Consider the following 20882-nt stretch of genomic DNA (forward strand, 5'->3'; position numbering starts at 1 on the left):
ACCTAGAAGAATTAGCTTTTGCATTTTAGATGTCTCTCAGGATTAGAGGAAATCTAATTGACTGTGCACTTTTGGGTGGAACTTTGTTAAAACCTATGAGGCACCAAGGTTTCCAAAGAAGTTCAGCAATTAGACTGACCAGATTTAACGTAGTCAAACAGCATCTCAGGACACAGTCCACTGACTTCAATACTACGGTAATCAGTTTTTCTTCCTTGGTGTTAGATGTTTTCATAGAGCAGTGATTTTGCTGCTCAAACGGGTATATTGAAGGTGTATGAAAAAGTTCTTTCCATTTACAAATCTTTAATTTTGTCAATTAGATTTCCCAACAGCAAGATGGTATCACAAAGAACAAATACTACAAGCCTCAGTATTTGTCCAGTTAGACTAAGAATGAGTTACGGATGTCCACAGTATTAGACTTCATTGTATCAACATTTTACTTTGAGGTTTAATCAGTAGTTGTCTGACTCTCATTTCAGAATGGCCTAAATTGAAAAATTATATATATATATATATAAACACAAAAAGGTTTCACTCATAGCAGGAGTATAATAATAGCAAGGGAGAAAATAATAATAATAATGAACAGCTATATACCAGAGACATTTTATGGGGATGGAGTGGGGAATAGGATCAAAAACAGTGGTGGGGAGGGAAATGCACTGGACACAATGGCACATGGGTGATTCCCATGGGGAATACAACTGAGATGAAAAAATGCACAAAATAATATAAAAATAAACTATTATATATATATATATATATATTTAAAAAAACACAAAGAAAGCAAATTCTTACTTCCAATAGTAGCCATGTCAGGTAAGAATGAAAATATTCTAATATTAGCACTATTGTTTTAGAATCAGATTTTATATATGTTTGTGAGCACTGTGTTTCTAAAACAAAATAATATAAAAATAAATAATTAAATATATATATATATATATTTAAAAAAACACAAAGAAAGCAAATTCTTACTTCCAATAGTAGCCATGTCAGGTAAGAATGAAAATATTCTAATATTAGCACTATTGTTTTAGAATCAGATTTTATATATGTTTGTGAGCACTGTGTTTCTAAAACAACTTTCTGTAACAGCCTGGATTCCAGACCAGGAATATTGATACCACCTTTAAATTTGTCAGGAAAGCTAATTCTAACACTTTATCTCAGACTTTCTGAGTCAGATGCTCTGAAAGGACCCAATTCCATTTTAGCAAGCATACCTGATGATTCTAATGCTTGTGGTAAAAGTGTAAGGGCCACGCTTTACAACCTCCAATGTATTTGAAGTGGGAAGAGCATTGCTCTTCAAAACAATAGACCAATGATTACAATTCTGGCAACAAGACAAACAAAATCACAACTTCTGTGAAAACTAATGAAGTAGCAGGCTGGGATTTAGTCCTCAATGGGGAAGTCCACCCACTCTACAGCCCATTCATTTATTATAATACTGGGAAAACTATGAAGAGGTTTCTCTCCATCATTTCTCCTTATTCCCAAAGTTCCTAATGGGTACTTGTGTTCTCTGACGGCATAAACATCAGTTTTAGTCTGGTAATAGGAACCTCTGGTTATAGGAGTAACCTGGAAAAGTTATATAAATCCATCACCAAAAGGAAGTGCGAGGGCAAGACAAATTTTGCTACTTTGTCCTTCCACTCATTACATGCAGGTATAGTCAAGTTAAAACTATCAAGTGTAACATTAAAGAAAAAAAATGTAGTTTGAGATTGTGTGCTAGGAAAATTCCCATTCAATTTGTTTGGGATCGCTGATGGTTGGGTTATAGATTAGAAGTTTTTATACAAACTTCAGGGTTATTTTAGTCCCAGCTGGCAAAGCTAATCACATAGTGATAATCCTTAAAATTTCCTTTAATGTTTGTTTCAGTACTTTTACTGAACAAGACATTCTAATTATTTATGGCAATGGAACTTCAAAATATTTATCTTCTACTAAACAAAGTTAATAACTTTAAAAAGCTTTATTGACATAGATATATTAATTTTATATGCCTACTATTATTTCCTTTAAATTATGATTTGACTTCAATAACTTCTCTGGTAATCACACTTAGCATATCTCCTTTCAGTACTTTCCTATTACCATGAAGCATATGGCACGTAGTAGTTAAAATCTAGAAGAATAAATAAGACCCCAAAAATGAATGAGATTCAGGAAAGAATCAATATGTTTAAAGTACTTATAATTATACCAGCAGATAGTAAACACAAAAAAAAAACTTAGCTATTCATATTATTCTTAACTATTCTTAATCTCGGGTTCTCAGTTTTAAAGGGCCCAACTAAAAAGTGTACTAAATCACCAGTCATGGTAATCCTATGGCCACTTTAGAATTAACAGTTTTGCTTAGTCAAATCAGAATTCTCTCACTTCTTTAACAAATGCAAAAGAAATGGATTTGACTGAGGGCTGAATGCCGAGACAAAGTGAACCAAATTAATGAACAAAAAAAATCACAGATATTTAGGCCTACTTCACAGTTCTTTCTAAGCCGAAACAAAAAAGAAACTCAGAACAGTAAAAAAAAAATAAATAAATAAACATGAGAATTCAAAAAAATAATTAATGGTTTTTAAAATTTAGCAATATAAAATATTTTGTGAAATAAAAGAACATGTCAGATGTGAAAAGGTATTGATGGGGGAACTTTTAATTTTGGCAATCAACACATAAGTATTTGAAAGATGAGGTTAAAAAAATTTGAATGAAGAATTTTCACATTGAAATATCTTTTACATTAAAGCCAAATTCCTTGCATCCAAATGCCAGATTCACACAATATTAGAAACTGAGCAGGCGTGGGGTGTTGAAACATAAGACGATCATCTGGTTGTCTCTGCTCACAAGAGAAATAAAATATGTGTAGCAAAAATATAGCTAGAACTATACAAACAAGACTTGGGAGGTGAGAGTAGAAATAAGAATTTGTGGAAGGCTTCACAAAGGAGATATTTGATGTCAAACATAAAAAAAGGGCAACTGTTCTCCCAAAGAGGAAGCCTGAAATGATAATGAGCCAGACTAGCAAAGATTCTATAACAGAAAGGATATAGCACAAAGGATGTGAAGGTAAAACCATAAATATTTTTATACAATTTCTACAATCATAAATTATTATAGAGCATGCAATAAGGTGTGATTTTTACATAATAGGAAAATAGAACATTATAAAAAATTATGACCAAAGGAAAAAGATGACAGATATGTCTTCAAAAGATGAGTTCAAGTGAAGGACAGCAAATGGGGACAGACTATTTGGGTATTTTTGTAATGATATAGGAGAAACACTTTAAGGGTCTGAATTTAGAAACATTTCATAGAGAAAAATAGAGGAAATAGAAAAATAAAGGAAATATTCAGATGATATCCACGTAGAAAACATTACAAGATGGTCCACGTAGGGAGAAAAAGGTTTGAAGTAGAGTGCTAATATGGGCTGAGGATGTCTATGGAAAACTAAGAGCTCATACCACATAACTTCAATCTACAGATGTAGAAGACAGTGATGTCTTCAGTTGTACATTTGGGGATTTCAGGTAGCATTGCTAGTCTCATTATCATTTCAATAGCATCTAATTAATTTCATAAAAGTACAACCATCATGTCTAGAATAAACTATTCATTTTCTCTGTGGCAGTAGATCGTAGCCTGTTCTGAAAATGCAGACATCAAATGGACTTCTCTCTAGAGTGTATTGCATTTACCTATTTATTTAGGGTTAGCAAGTCTTATCATTAGATAATTGCTTCCTTGTAGAAAGGATCATCTCAGTTGTTACACTCATCACATTATTAAGTGCATTATTCAGTTTAGAATACCATGGGAAATAACTGCATTTAGAGTAACTCGCTGTCTTATTTTTAAAAAACAATGAGGCATACTTTGTGCTCTTTTGGTTTTTCTTTCTTTTAGATCATAAAGTTGCATTCCTTGGAAGTTTCTTTGATGAGGCATGTTTTGTTGAATTTTTTTTTAACCTAACAGATGTTTGTGTAGTTAAAATTCCTCATGAGTATGGTATCCTGTGGTTTTCACAACCTGAGTATTACCCCAGGAATTTTCCTTGCCTCTCTCTTCCAGTCCTGGTGGTCTGTAGGACGTGCCCATCACAAGGGTCCCAATTCATTCCACACTAATTTCACATCCACACTCATTTAAAGTCCTACATTTCCTCAGCATTATAAATACCTATCATGCACTGCATGAATATTTATCAGCTTCCCATTCTCCCACATACACAACTCAAATTGCTTTTGACTATATAGACAATCAGAAAAATAAAGGATGACTAAAATAATCTGCAAGATTGCAATGTTTCAAGTTAATATTTCTGCCATTTGTAATTTTGTGGTTATGTTTGTATCTATACAAACTCAGCATGAAGTGGCGAGTTATGGCTGGTATACAGATGATTTAAGGAGAATAGCAATTTGGCTTCAATTATCTGAATCAGAGTATGGGGGAACAAGAAATATTAGCTTAAATTGTCAGAACAGTGTTTTCTTTATACACTCTATTGTACAGTGGTAGATTAAGCTTCAGACAGTAAGCCAATTTACTCTCAGCTTGCATTCTAACTTTGCTGCTTGGATCTTCAATTTTGGCAATATTCTTTATAAACTCACAGGGACTTAATGCATTGCATTTCCTTAATCAACAAACCATTAGAACATTTTATAATGTACAAACTAGGTGACATTTTATTTAGCTGTTCAAGATTTAAATAATTAATTTCAAACCAGCAATTAATTGCTAACTTTTTTCAAGAAGCTCTCAGGTTTCATAAAAGGTTCCATTAGTAAGTGCTTGGGCACAATTTGATATCATTAGAAAAAATGCACACATATCTGAACTAGTGATTTTATAATCTTGTATACTTTCTATTTAACTTTTCTATAATTCAGAGTTTTTATATTCTTCCATATTATCAAAATGCCACTTTTAAAATCAAAGACATATAATGAAATACTAATTTTCTTTTTCCAGATTATTTTTTGTTACAATGTCCATAATAAATTCCATCTTTGTTATGCAGAATCAACATCTGAGCATTACTCATTTGAATAATAAAAGCAATACTGCTCCTTAAGATTTTTATTTCTTAACTGTCTTAATTTGTTATTCTGTATCTATATTATTTTATTATATATATTTACATTGCAATAATATATGTAGGGTCTTTCATATCAAATGCAATTCTGAATACTCTCTCCTTGGCTTAATATAATAAATAAAACTACTTTTAGGGTAAAAAGTGAAATTCAAATATATTTACCATTAGATAAATGTTTCCTCTATTTCTGAGGATATAAGAAGAGTAGTCAACTCACACAACTAAAGTAAGCTTCTATGCCCACAAACATAGTCAAGAAAACTGTTAACTATCACAAATTCTAAAATACAGAAATATTTTCACTTTTCTTTCTTCATCACAGTGGTAAAAATGTTACTTTCCATGCATTCTATGTATTTACTGAAAAAATAAAGGAAAATCTTCCTACTTCATTGACAAAAAGCAGAGCAGAAAATCAGTTACAAAAAATAATAAAGGAATAGGAATAGTATAGAAAATCGATGTAAACATTTATGCTTTTCTTTAGTCTTCAGTATTCTCTGATGGTAATTCAAGGTGTGGTCAGTTACTGGTGCTACAGAGGAGCAAAATATCAGATAAAAGACAAAGTGGCATTTTAAGTAGAGGTGACTATGAATTAGACATTAAGTAAAGACCTAGAAGGTGTGAAAGAGAAGCCAATATTCATATGAATGCTGCATCAAGAACTAACCAATCAACCAACCAACCGATGAGGAATGGCAAAGGAAGATACTAGTAGATTAGGAAAATGATGCTATTACAATTAAAACAAGCTAGTACCAATTCTGATTATCTTTGAAATATTTTACCAATTTTCCTTTAGACCATAATGAGCAAAAGAAGCAGTGTGCAGGTGAAAGTGAAATTCTGGTGAGTGGGTCATAGACTTTAAAGGGGGTAGAAAATGAAGGGAGTAGAGTGGAGGAAATAATATTAAAATGAAAAGTCTCCCAAATTTTCAAAATTTGAAATGTAGGCTATCAGGATGGCCACAGTTCTTGAAGGTTACAAATTAGTTGTCTAGTGTGAGTGGCAGGTAATGATATGACAGAAAGTGGTTGTGGATGAGGCTAGAGTGTTAGGGAAGAGCCAGGTCATACAGGGCCATGTTAATCACATTATGGAATTTAAATTTTAGTCTAAGAACAATGGGGGTTCATTGGATGGTTTAACAAAGGATGTGACATCATCTGATTTAGGTATAAAATATCAGCCCAACAGCTGAGGAGGTGACTTTGGATAATAGCGTGGTGGTAAGTGCTGGTCTAACATAAGAGCAAAGCAAATGAAGAAATGACTTTCTTCATTTCTCTTCATCAGAAGAGATGGGCATAGTTAAAATGAATCATTGTCAGAACTGAAGAGTCAAACTACACTGCCTGCATTTTCATTTTCTAATACTCGATGAATAATGATGCACCTTACTAGATAAGGAAGACAAGAGGATGAGACAGTTTGGTGTTTGGAACACATTAATTTTGAGAGTTATATTCAACATACACATGCCATGATGTCAGTTAATTAAGTAAATACACTGATCTGGTTTCTAGGGATCAGTCAGAGATGGAAATGGAAATAAGAGTAGTCAATATGAAAGTTGACTTTAAGGCCATAGAACAAGATAAGGTTGTTTAAGGTAAGAACTCTAGAAGTTTAATGATGATAAAGAAAAAGACCAAGTATATTTCTGAGCACTCCAATACTTAGAGTTAAAAAATAAAAAGAAACAGGGCAAGGGGAAGCCAACAAAAGACACTGAGAAAGAGCTAGCAGGAAGTTAGGGCAAAACTCAAAGGGCAGATCTTATAGAAATCAAATTAAAGTACAAAAATAGGAGAATCAGACAATTGTTTTGAGTCTGATATATTTGAATACTCAGTACTGAGTCACATTTATATATAAACAATATGCCAGCCACCTGGGGGCATAATCAAAACATGCCTTTTGTGCTCTAAAATATAAAGCCTGTAGATCAAAGTTTATTTTGTGATAAAGATGCTACCAAAAGTAGCATCTATTTGTCACTAAATGTGTGTGATGCGTGCATTGCTCTAATGATAGTTACTAAATTTTCACGTGACTTAGATTTGAAAGACCTTAGCTAGCAATAGTCTGTGGACAGGTGGATGATACACATGGTCCATGTTGGAGGATTTAAGTGGGATGGTGTTGGAATGAGTGACCTGCCAACCTGAAATTCACTGAAGAAATTGGAACAGGAATGACATTTCAGAGTGTAGCCACCTCTGAGAGCTCTGGCTTACAAGCTTATTTGCCGTGAATGTAAACCATCACAATTCTATGCCAAAAAAAAAAAAAAAAAAGTTCAGAATAAGTAATAAGTAAAGACTAATGATGTTGTTTAAGGAGGTAAGTTAACTAGTTTAAAAATACAAAGTTGCAAGAACAATCTTTACCTACATGTTGTATGAATTCCTGGAAAAGTATTTTAAGTGCTTTTCTGACTGCAAAGAGGCTAAAGAAGTGTAGACAGCATAATACTTTTGAGAGATTATTTTGTGTTCCTTCTCTGCATTTTTTCCTTCTCCATTTCAAGCTGGGCATCAGACCCTTGATATTTCTTTGCCCTGGAATTTAATGTAAGTAAAATACACAAGTTGAAAAGTTGCTTGCAGAGAGACATCTGGGTTATCACAGGGAGAGTATGTGTGTGTATTCGTGTGTGCGTGTGTGTGTGTTTAAGCCTAAAGTTACTAAAAAGGTCATGAGCCTGACTAAAAAGCTGCAGAATCTCCATATATGACAGAAAATAGTAGGCAAGATCCAAGGACACGTGGCAATCAGGTTGGCCTAAGGAGAAACTGTGAGAAAAACTAGCAATGCTTTGTCACAGTAGACTAGGATGTTGGCTCAATACTAAGGGAATGAGAAATCTCTGAGTGATGAAAGTGATTCCCCATTGTCATTCAATTAAACTTTAAAAAGATGTATATTATGGGCCCTTCCTGGTGGTGAAAGCGCAGCACTGAGAAACTAAAGGCACTTCCGCATGAGTTTGATTCCCGCCTGCCCCGGAGGTGACCACATGGCTTGGCAGACCTCTCCTGGCCCACCCACTGCTCCCCTCAGCAGTGTACTTCGTCCATCTGCCTGTTCTGCTCCCCACTCTGTCTCTGGTGAACCCTCTCGCCACCCCTGAGCCTCTGGCCTGTACCCCAGTTCTGTATTCACAGATGAATAAATCTTTAAAAAAAAAAAAAGATGTATATTATTACATGAGTTAGCTTGTACAATCAAATACATACTTAAACACACACACATATATAACTATGCATCGGGAGAATGAGAGAGAGACAGAGTTGACAATACTTACGGCCAGGCAGGGTTTGTGTGGATGTCCAATTTGAAGCATTGCCATAGCCTGCATTGGTGCTGGCAGCGACTTGGAATCTATACCATCTAAATTTCTTTAATCCATATACCGTCTCTTCAGTTAGGTCAACCTCATAGAGGTATTGAAATTTTTGATACTCAATACATTCTTCAGATTCCCATTCTTGGCATTTTTGAGCCCGAAGCTGTGTGGTAATCTTGTAATTTTGGAAGTAGCCAAGGATTGTGTCAGGTCTCATCCATGTCAATGTTGCACTAGTTGACTGAACATTAGACACAGCAATATTTGTGGGAACACTGGGAACTAAAAATGAGAGGAAAACAATCGGAATTACCAAATACTTTTAAAGAAAAGAAACAAAAGGGATTTTTATCAAATCAACTATTTTCCCAATCTAATTATAACTGCCCTATATAACATCTCCAAACTTAATGAGCAGAGCTTTAGAGCAATGTTTCCAGGACCAGCAGTTCAAAAGAGTAGAGAACAAAACCATTGTGAAGTTTGTATTCCTAATTTTGCTCCCAAGTCCAATCATTAGTCACTTTCATAAATTTCCTTTGGCTTCATGTATAAGCACTGGTGTAAGCAAAATTACATGCTCTTTTAATTCTAAGCACTTCTTTAGGTATGGCCTGAGTTTTTAATACTCCGTTCCCAAGAGAGACACTTTTATGCTTAATTAATTAGATAGACATAAGCACATCTTGCATATAATAAATGTTGACTATAAAACAATTTTAAGTAAACAAAATTGCTGAGTGAATCAATAATTTGATTTTTATTTTATCATCATCTATTTTTAAATTATACAATCTTTTCGAGGACCTCATCCAGAACACAATGTTAATACATGCAGTTAGGCATCTGTGTATCATAGGCAATAATATAATATGTGGAATTATTTATTAGATTTTTTATATTAACCATTGATTTGCTAATGGTCTCTCTCATTACAGTGCCTGAGAGTGGTGTTAGGAATTCAGATATGTCAAGTTTTCATCTTGTTTTCAAAAAAGCCAGTTAATGGACAAGTAGTAAACTATGTTGTGGTTAGAATTAGGAAAAAAGCAACGAGCTAAGTGGTGTGGGCAAGTTCTTTAACCACATTTTCCCTTGATGCTTTTGGTGTTTGCTTAGAATGCTAAGACAGAAAATTATAACCAGGCTACATAAAAATTATATAACTCATAAAAACTGTATTTTAGGCATACTTAAAAGAATACTAACAAGAACTCATTCATTTTTAAGCACATAAGTCAAGAAAGACAAATAACCTCTGCCCTTGTGAAATGTATATGCTGAGGAATTTTATGTACTAAAAAATATAACGTACCATTACATATAATTTTGTGGATGATGAGAAATATTATGGAGAAGAACAAGGAAAGAACAAAATGGAGAGTTTAGGGATATCGAAATTTTAAATAAAGTAGTCAGAGAAGGCCACAATGATCAGAAGATATTAAGCTCCTGATGAAGTGAGAGTAGCTAGAGATGTGAATATTTGCAGGAGGAACATTCCCAGGAATGGAGATACATAATCGAAAGCCCTAAGATGGAGGTATATTTGAACAATACCGAAGAGGTCCATGGAGCTAGTTGGAGCTGAGGTTTGAATAAAGCACTGAAGGCCATAATGTATATGCTAGAGTAAATATTTTGACTTTCATATGAGCAGAACAGTGACTGACAGGCTTTGCCATGTGTTCACATAGCATTGATACAGTTTCCACGGTCGAATTAGACTGAAGGGAGAGAAAGGTAGAAATGGGAATAGTAATTAACAGGCTTCTGCAGTGTCCAGACAAAAGATCATGATGACAGAACCAGAATCACAGGGGAAAAATGAAAAGGAGCCCTTAGATTCTAAAGGTGCTTTGAAGGCTAACTAATAGGATTTGCTGAAGTTTTACATGTGGGGTGAAAGTGAGGAGTAAAAGGAAGTTCTCAGGTCTTTGAATTGAGCAAATGCAAAGATAAAGTTAGTACTAAACAAGAGGGGGAAAGAGCAAACTTGAGAGAGGAAGACTACAGATTTTTTCAAGCATGTTAACTCTGAAATGCCTAGCAGACACACAAAAGATATCAAATAGAAAACAGTGATGTATGAGTCTGGATTTTCTAGAGAGGTCCAAATTTGAATGAAAATTTGGATTTCCATTTTATAAAATTATCTCCAAACTTATTATACATTTAAAGCTGTGAATGAAAACAAAGTCTAGAGCAATGAAAAAATAGTAGATAACTTAAAACCATATAGTCAGATATGACTGCTTTTTAAGTATTAATATTTATCATCAAATCTTACAACATTTAATTGAACATTAATCTGAAATGTAGCATGACAGAGGAAGTGATTTTATATTTCTTCTATGTTTACTTATGGTCTATAAGAGCATTTAGAGAAAAAAGTTATTTTTAAGGAAAATACATATACAGAAATTGTTTTAGAAGTGTCTAAAGAAGTTTAAGATAAGCAAAAAGTAGAATTTCATAATTTATTCAACTCCCTCAGTCACTAAATTTGAACTTAGATGACTGAAAGAAAAGACATTTTCAAAATATTCTTTTTTAAAAAAAGATTTATTTATTTATGTGTGCAGAACTGGGGTACAGGCCAGAGGTGCAGGGGTGGTGAGAGGATACACCAGAGACAGAGTAGGGAGCAGAACAGACTGATGAGCACACTGATCAGGGGAGTAGTGGGTGGGTCAGAAGAGAAATATTCTAATGCAAATTGGGAAGCTATGACTGATTTGAAGGTTCAGGAGAAATTTTCAGAGGTGGCATGTAAGATGGGATTTCACAATAGGAAAGGTAGAGATCTTACTGGGAGGGGGCGGTATGATGTAAGTGTAATTTGACTACAGCTTATAATTCATTTTGGCAATAACAAATGAAAAGTCAACATAACAACTTGGTGACATGTGATATCAGAGGGACACCCAGTTTATCACCCCATGGAAAGCTGTCCAGGTGTCAGAACAAGATGTTCAGAGGTGAACTTTCTCAAATCCAGTATAAAAAGGAGCAAATACTTGCAGCATTTAATTTCTTTAGGAAAGAAGAACTAAAAAGATGAAAGGAAAGAAGCAATTTTCTAGATCTCTTTTGATGGTCAAATCCATAGAACCGGCAAATGAATCAGATCACAGAATCTCAGAATTATAATAAGCTTAGACATGATCTTGGCCAGCTTGTTTTTTTGTGTGTGTCTGTCCTTTATATAGGAACATGTTTCTCAAGATTTCAGTCCCTGTATACATAACTTCCTCCAGTTTTTCAACAACATACTGATAAAGGTCCTGATGTGAAATAATGCTCCAGTTGTGATTAAGAATCCAAATTACTTTACTTTAAAATAGGAAGAAATTAACCAAATGAATGTGGCTTTTTGAGTCCTTTAAAAGCTGAGAATTTTCTAGTTGCAAATAAGGAAATAAGATATTCAAAGCAAGAGATGGCTTCAATGTACAAAATTTTCTCCATTGCTGACTTTGAGGAAGTTGGGGGTCACATGATAAAGAACTCAGACATCTCTAGGAGCTGACAATAATGTTTGGCTAAGAGTCAACCAGGAATGAGGATCTCATCTGTTAAGTGTAAAATCCTGAATTCTGCAACAATCATATGAATTTGGACAAGTACCTGAATTCCCACATGAATCAACCTGAACTTGATTCTAGTTTATAAGTTGAGTGGAGAACTCAAGCCAACCAAAGTTCTGATTTAAAGAATTATGAGTTAACAAAAGTTTAACTCACTTAGTTTACGATAATTCACTCTATACTGAGAAAATTAAAACAACTTCTGTCTAGAAAATGAGCTATTTCTATATATCTAGGCTCTTCTTAAACATATAAAGGCAAACTTAATATCTTGAAATTTTAGAATTTTTATCTCCTCTTTGCTTTAACATTTACACTAAAGATCGAGAAGGCTTTTGATTCTATATTCATATCAGTAAAAATGAACAATTACTCTAAAATATATGATTTTTGTATGTTTTATATACAACAAATGTCAATCTGTATGCTAGGTTATGTCTCTGAGATCAGATTAAAACTTCTAACACAGGGCCCTCCCTGGTGCTGCAAGGAGTTAAACATCAGCACTGCTGCAAAGGAGCTGCACCTGCTTCAGTGCAAGTTCAATCCCCGGCCCCACAGGTGACACACATGTTGCAGCAGACCTCTCCTGACCTGTCCACAGCTCCCCTCAGCAGTGTACTTGTCAATCTACCTGTTCTGTCCCCCGGTCTGTCTCTGATGAATCCTCTCACTGTCTCTACACCTCTACCCCAGTTCTATATGCAGGAATAAATCTTTAAAAAAAGACTTCAAACATAATCATTATTTAATGAATATCTTTTGAGCATCTAAACAAAAGAGCAAGAAGGTAATAGTGAGCTTGATTGAGATAAATGGTAGAGGTATTTCTGATGAGGCATAAATTAATCCTGCTAGATAAGAAGTAGCTTCCCAGGAAAAATCTGGGATGTATTAGACTATATCTGGTCATACAGGGAAAACAGAGTGTAGCATATTGAAAACACTTAAAGAGTCTGTCGAATCTACAAGGAGGTAGTAGGAAGATAAAATGTTGAAGGTGTAGGCCTGAAAAAGTGCACATTGAAACTTTTAGACTCAATTCAAATGCCTAATTTTTAATGCAGCAGAATACTTGCCAGGTTTATACTGATTTTTCCTCATAATACTGTAGACTGTACTTGCCCCATGAAAACCCAGGAGTGTGGTCCAGACACTTTCCTTGCTTTCAAGACCACCACCAACCACCCCTTGCATGGTTCCATTTCTTTTTAATAGATTTTACTAAGCAAGTAGCAGTAGAAAGAACACGGGATGCATTCTATGAACCAGGGCATCCAGGCGATGCCTGTTCCCCGTCCAGTCACAGTAGGAGATGCTCATGACACTATGACAAATATTTTTCCTCTCCCATTGTTCAGGTTTTAGGAAAAAGACTTTAATGGCAAATATTGTTACAGAGATAAAATTTTTAGCAGATTAATATTGGTCTGTGGACTCTAAATTCTAATATTTCCAAATTACATATTGCAGAGAAGAAAAGATCTAAAGAGGATACTTTTTTTAAAGATTTATTTATTTGTGCATACAGAACTGGGGTACAGGCTGGAGGTGCAGGGGCAGTGAGAGGATTCACCAGAGACAGAGTGGGGAGCAGACCAGGCTGACTGATGAAGTACACTGCTGAGGGGAGCAGCGGGCGGGTCAGGAGAGGTCTGTGGTGCTATGTGGATCACCTCCAGGGCAGGGATGAAACTCATGCTGAAGTGGCTTTAGCTTCTTAGTGTTGTGCTTTAAAGTGCTGTGCCACCGGGGAGGGCCCAAGGATAGTACTTTAACTTGACAAAGAACAAGACTAGAGTTCCCTGGTGAGTGGAAGCATAACACAACTGTAGTTACCTTCCATGTTCAGGAAATGACACACCTTGCACAGGCACCCAGAGTCGGGTACCTATGGGCACCCAGTAAGTGTTGACAGTGTGAATAAATTATGATTCATTGAAGCAGTTCTTTGATTTTCATGTAGCACAAAATTTTGTTTATGTTTTTCAATCAAATGTATTTAGAAAGATGAACCAGACATAAATCTAAATGGAGGCCAAATATATAATTCACTGACTTTTTTTTTAACAATGCTACCTCAGAGGCACTCATAAGTGACCAGCAGTAACCCTCATTTATATCTAGTATCTTCTCTTTTGATGAACTGTGTATTGAACTAGTCTATTTCAAGGCAACTGCCCTATTGAATTACAGATACAAAAAGGATTACACTCAGTTTAGCATGGAGAATCAGATTTCCATTCTTTAAGAATGACTAAAAACCTCAAACTTTCCTATCCACAGATGGTACTAATTTGGACACATCATTCCATGCTTCCTGGAGTAATCACACAGCTTGCTTAGATTTTCTAAACATGACTGAACTGTGATGAAGCGATCAACATTCACTGCCAAGGTATTCCGTAAATTATATTTTTATTCATAAATTATTTTTACTGGTGAAATACTTTCATCATAGTTGAATTGAAAGTCTGTTGATCTATATAACTAAAATTTGTCACAGGTTTAAATGCATGCCAGTTTTTAGAGACTATTCACTATATTCTACTCAGATGATAAAAATATGTACAAAAGTCAAGTTTTCTCTACATTTCTCAATATCAATTAAAATTTGCCAGTCTTGCATGATAGAATTCTGATGGTAGTTTATATTGACTTCTCACTGACATTATAAGAAGATGACAGACTGTTTCCTTGAGTCTTGTGAAAAATTATTTTTTTACATCAAGCATAAGTTACTGATAAAACAAAAGAATCAATATAATTATTCCTACTTTATTAAGATTATTCCTGTCTATTAATTTTAAATACTCTATAATCCATTGATATATTTATCTATCTTTTTTGGTATACTTAATGTAGTATATACAGGCATTAATTTATAATGTTGAAAATAACCAAACCTTATGTTTAATGCAATGTTACTTAAATAAAATCAATTAAATTGAAAGCATCTCTATATATAATGCTTTCAGAAATATGATATTCTAATATATGATCTAAGCATACTTGAAAAGTAAGTTTCTAACACTAATATTAGTACAGATCAACATAAAAATAAAAATTCCTGTAAAACTGAATGCAAAGCAAACTTCAGCATACCAGATATAAATCTGCAACAAGTAGAATTGAATCTATAGCATTTATTGGATGTTCACATTAAGAGGTGTGTTCAAGCTATAAGTGTTATGGTAACATCTACTTTGATATATATATGAAATGTAATTAATAGAAACTACCGCTAATATGTGATTCCCAATGGAATAAATGGAAGAAGATCTGAGGATCTAAATTTTGAAGGCCCAGTGAAGGACTAGAAGAGATACAGAACAGATATTTAATGAAACAGATTGGAGAGATACAAATATTATTTATTAAGGGGATTATTATGTATCAGACTGGAGAAATTCTAAAGTAATAAGGAAAAAAGGGGAACATTAAGTGTGGTAGTATTGAAAGGTTCTAAAAGTTTGAAAGAAGAGTTTAGATGATTACTATAGGCAATGGGGAACTGACAGATTCACTGGTAAAATTTAAACTTAAAAGAAAGCATAGCCTCCATCTAGTTTCTTCGAAAAGGGTATATTTGAGATAAACTGGTAAGTATTGAAAATATGTAGTATGGTACAGATTACAATAACAAAGTACAATTAGGACAAGAGTCAGAAAAAAAGGCAAAGGAATATTGGCGGAAAGTGTTGATATACTGGACAGAGAGAAAATAAAACAAATGGAATGAACTCAGGAATTAGATTAATAGACAAGACATATGCTTATATTTCCTAGACATATGCTGTGACTTGGCTCTAAATGTTATAGAAATCAATCGAAATGGAAAAAAATTAAACATAAATCTAGGTGACCAAAAATAAGGCAAAATAAATAAGAAAAATACAATAATCCCTATTATTATTAATATCAAAGATCTATTTGTCTCCCTCCAAATCACAAAGCACTATACATCTTAATGAACAATGTCCTCAACAACATCTCATAATAAAAGAAATGTAAAGTTTGTTTAATTTGGCTTTCTTTATGATGTATGTATATATGTATGTATGTATACAAGACTTGGGTATAGGCCAGAAATGAGAGGTGATGAGAAGATTCACCAGAGACAGAGCAGAAAGCAGTACAGGCAGATATACTGAAATATACTGGTGAAGGGAGCAGCAGACGAAACAAGAGTGGTCTGCTGTGCCATTTGGGTTAGCTCCCTGACTGGTGATAGCTTGATAGCTCTGAGACTTTACCCCATCAAAGAGGCCATGACAATGTCTGTCAAAGAGAGTGGGGAAAACTGTGTGGTTTCTCAAACTGCTAAAATTGGAGCTTCCATGTAATCCAGCAATTCCACTTCTAAGTATCTACCCAGAGGACACAAAAACATTAATTCAAAAGGATACCTGCACCCCTATGTTTATTACTGCTCTATTTACAATAGCAAAGATGTGGAATCAACACAAATACCCAAAAATAGATGACTGGATCAAAAAGATATAGTATATATACACAATGGAATATTACTCAACAATCAAAAAAGATAAACTCATGTCTTTGTGGCAACATGGATGGAGCTGGAAAATGTCAAGCTTAGTGAAGTAAGTCAGAAAGAAAAAGGAAAATACTGGATGGTTTCACTCACAGCAGGACTATAGAGATCCGGTGAGAAGTCCACAGGGATTACAAGTGAGATGAAAAAAAATGTACAAGATGAAGAATAATGTAAAAAAAACATGTAAAATAAAATAAAAAATAAAGTGCCCCGGGTTAAGTCAATTTATTCTTTGCCTCCTATCTGAAAAAAAAAAATTACCCCTGAACCCTGAAAAAAAAATAAGAATTATCAAACACATATTTATAAAACTATTTGATGCATGTCTCTGAGAGTCTGACTTAATCCAGCGATAGATTTTGGGAGAGCTGGAATAGAATTTACAGAATGGTAACACATTCACAGAATGGTACACAAACATGATTTTAGATTGTACTGTAAAGCTGAGACTATGGATTGACATGCTTATTAACATATGACTCTTAAAATATTTCATTTGCTAGAAAGATAACTGAGAAAGTGTCCATAACAGGACTAAGATTTCTTAAACTTTGTATGAATATATCCCAACTTACATATAGATGGAGATGTACAGCTCAGTTCTCCATAGTTTTTAAATCAAGTATTACTAAATATATAACTTACTTGTAAAAAAATTAAAGTCAGTAGAAATTTAGTGAAAAAGTAATCAAGTTTTGGAGGAAATTATAAAAAATAGATTATACATATTCTATTTGGAGGAAAATTAGCTTACTTGTTTCATAGAGTCAGTTTGACAACTTTATATAACAAGTCACATCATGAGCCTATCAAAAATGACAACTTTGATTTGCAATAATTTAGCTGAATTTGTTCTTAGGGGACTAATTATATATCAGTTAATTGTCTATTATGACCACTTCTGTAACACCTGGAGACAAAATTGAACCATTCACACTGATGAAAAAGTTAGAAATGCATATTGGCTTGTGGGGTTCACCTGACGATGGATAGAGTCAATAAAGTGCAAGTTTCATATATCATAGATCATTAGACATATCTTGGAAAAAGTAGCTTAGGTTAGCTATAAGAGATCAGTGAAAAATAACTTGGGGTAGATATGTGTATAAACTTTGAAGTGATGAGAGTGAACTAACATTTAATAGTCAATAGTTAATGTAGAGAGAAGTACACTAGGAAAACAGATCATGAAAAACTCATTTTAAGTATACAGTAGGATTCCTAGATCTAAATTTAGGGAAAACTCTATACAGAGAAAGAATTTGGAACTTTTCATGGGTTTCATGACAGAGGGTGGGGTGTAAGGAGATATGAAAGGAGAAACATTTGATGCAAGAGAAAGGATGGGATTGGAGTGTATGTGAAATATGTAACTAATAGAAAAATAGTAATAGAAGATAAAAGCAGTATCATGACAATCTACACCCCTCTTCTATTAACACAAATAATCTAGTTATACATCATACACAAAAGTGTTCAATGTCACTAAAATTTTGATCAAAATCATGCAAGAAATAATTTTGCAAAAGCAACTAAAATTTATATTAGAATATTCTAGTGTCCCCTAAAAATTTGAGATATCTGTTCTGAAGACACCAAAATAGCTTACTTTAGACTAGTCTTTTGCCAGTAACAACCTTCAACTTGTGAGGAGAGGGCACAGCTGTTGACTTGAAGTGCCAGAGTCAAAGTAGTTGGAAAAAGGAGGGCACCACAGAGGCATTAAACCCAAACTTTGTGTCTAAACTCCCCTGAAATTCTTGACTAATCTCTTAAATGTAGGGAACACAATGGAAAGCAATAGCTAAAAATCTTAAGTAAATATTTTAGCTGCTCCCCAATGCACAGGGGGACAAATTTTGAAGTTTGAATTTAACTAAAATAAAAGAATGTTATACAACTTTACCTTCACGTGAAACCTCCCAAAGGTCATACCTTTGCTCCACTATATATCCCAGGAAAAAGGAATCCCCTTTACAAATAACAGTGAAGCCAAACAAAGCATTAAATAACACTCACAGACTACCATTTTATAATTTTAACAGCCAGTTAGAATAAAAGTCAACATTTTTCAGAAGATAATAACAAAATCCAGAGATTGTGCAAAACATCATGAATAATTCAACAGAAGTTTAAACGTAGTAGGTGTGAAAATTACTACTGTCAGGAATATGTAATTCATAATCAAGATAAAATATTTAATATAAATATGAAAGAAAAGTAAAGAATACTAAACATGATAATTCTATGGGAAAATATGTTTTCCCCTTTATTTAATATTAGCTTTGTAAGTAAAAATCATATGATAAACTGTAGGATTTACAATGTATACAGATGTAAAACATTTAACTATTTAAATTAAGTAGATTTCAGATACATGGCCACAACTCAAAATAAGTGTTTGGAATTATATTTTGACAAAAATGACATATTTTTGTAAAATTGTTCAATATATAAATAGAGATGACAACTCAAGGAATCATATTGTAATTACTTGACCATCCACTGAAAAGAAAATAAGAGAGCATAAAAATCCAATAAAAAGGTAAATAATATGCTAAGGACCTCTCTGGTGGTGCAGCAGGTTAAAACACAGCACTGCAAACTTGCCAAGCTACCTCACTGCAAGTTCAGTCCCATCCAGGAGGTGACCTACATACATGGTGCAGCAGACCTCTCTTGTCTCGCCTGATGCTCCCCTCAGCAGTGTACTTTGTCAATCTGCCTGTGCTGCTCCCCACTCTATCTATGGTGAATCCTCTCACTGCCCCGTACCACTGGCCTGCACCCCAGTTCTGTATGCATAAATAATAAATCTTTAAAAAAATAGTAATAATATGCTAAAACACTTCAAAGAAAGTGAAAAGAGTTAAAACAAAGAGCAAATGGTAAAGTCAACTAAATTATTTTAAAGATTATAAAATAGATCCTATGCATACACCATTTAAAAGCAAAGATTATAACAGTAGAAAAAAAATGAAAGTTGCAATTATATTCATTTTATAAAACATTTTGCTTTCCACCAGACACATTTTAAATGTGACAAAATCATTCAAAAATAAACACAGGAAAAGATAGATGATGAAAACAGTAAACTAAGGAGCCTGTGTCAACATTACTATCATACAGGGGAAACTTTAGAACAATTATTCGGGTGCTAACTGGTGGCACAAGGGGTTAGAGTGCAGCACTGCAAGCTGGCTGCAGCAGCTTCAGTGCATGTTCCATCCCCAGCCCAGGAGGTGATCCACACAGTATGGCAGACCTCTCCTGACCCACCCGCTGCTTCCCTCAGCAATGTACTTGGTCAGTCTGCCTGTTCTGCTCCCCACTCTGTCTCTGGTGAATCCTCTCACTGCCCCTGCACCTCTGGCTTATACCCCAGTTCTGTATGCATAGATAAATAAAAAACAATTATTCATTCTTGATGTATCCTTTAGGTAATGTTTATGCATCTACACTACCATGTAAAGCAAGGACTGTCTATACACACCATATATATTTATATCTGTGCATATGTGTGTGTGTGTGTGTATAATATATAGCCAGTTTACTGTATTAAACACACTACCATGTAAAGTAAGGACTGCCTATACAATGTTATAAGTCTCATACCTAACAAATATTATGGACTTACACTTTTTAAATTACATTATGGGATATTGATTTTTTAAAATGTTATCTAGAGTCAGCTAATTTAATTTGCAACAAGTCAGAAAATAAGGTTACTGATTTTTTTTTTTAATGTGGTGACACTGGTTTACAACATTACGCATTTCTGAGGGATAGGCCTCCCCCTTCAGGTGATGTTACTATGTCTGCCACACCCACCACAACAGTACCCACAGTCCTCCACCACAATCCACTGTGCTCCCCACTTTGTTGTCACTTAACTATGGAATATAGAGAAACAAAACAAAGGACGAGAGAAAGCAAACCTAATAACGAATTCCAGAAATCTGATGGTAGAACTGAGACTATCAGAGGGGTGAGGGCAGAGCAAGAATAAAGGGTTTGGGCTACTGATTATTAATATATCTTTTAATTGGCATAATTTCATCACTGTGATATGGAATAATATTTATCGTCTTTATAACACTGCCAAAAATGTTAAATATAATCTTTCACAATAAGGTAGATAGACACAGAACTAAAGGAAGTTTTATTCAAGGTTGCAGTAAGGGAGTAGTAAAAATTAAATTGCAAGGAAACATTAAAATTCGAAGA

The 20882-nt window shown here is 34.1% G+C and overlaps 1 protein-coding gene across 1 annotated transcript in view; it reads right to left on the reverse strand.

Annotated features, from left to right (window-relative positions):
- PTPRQ (protein tyrosine phosphatase, receptor type, Q) overlaps window positions 1-20882 on the reverse strand; it is a 156842-nt gene that overhangs the window by 64567 nt on the left and 71393 nt on the right. Inside the window, exon 26 of the mRNA XM_004675857.1 lies at window positions 8466-8789. Coding sequence (XP_004675914.1) covers window positions 8466-8789 — 324 coding nt within the window. The remainder of the gene's footprint in view (window positions 1-8465; window positions 8790-20882) is intronic.

The sequence above is a fragment of the Condylura cristata genome, unplaced genomic scaffold, assembly GCF_000260355.1.
Source record: "Condylura cristata isolate star-nosed mole 26May11 unplaced genomic scaffold, ConCri1.0 scaffold00004, whole genome shotgun sequence".
Lineage (NCBI taxonomy): Eukaryota > Metazoa > Chordata > Mammalia > Eulipotyphla > Talpidae > Condylura > Condylura cristata.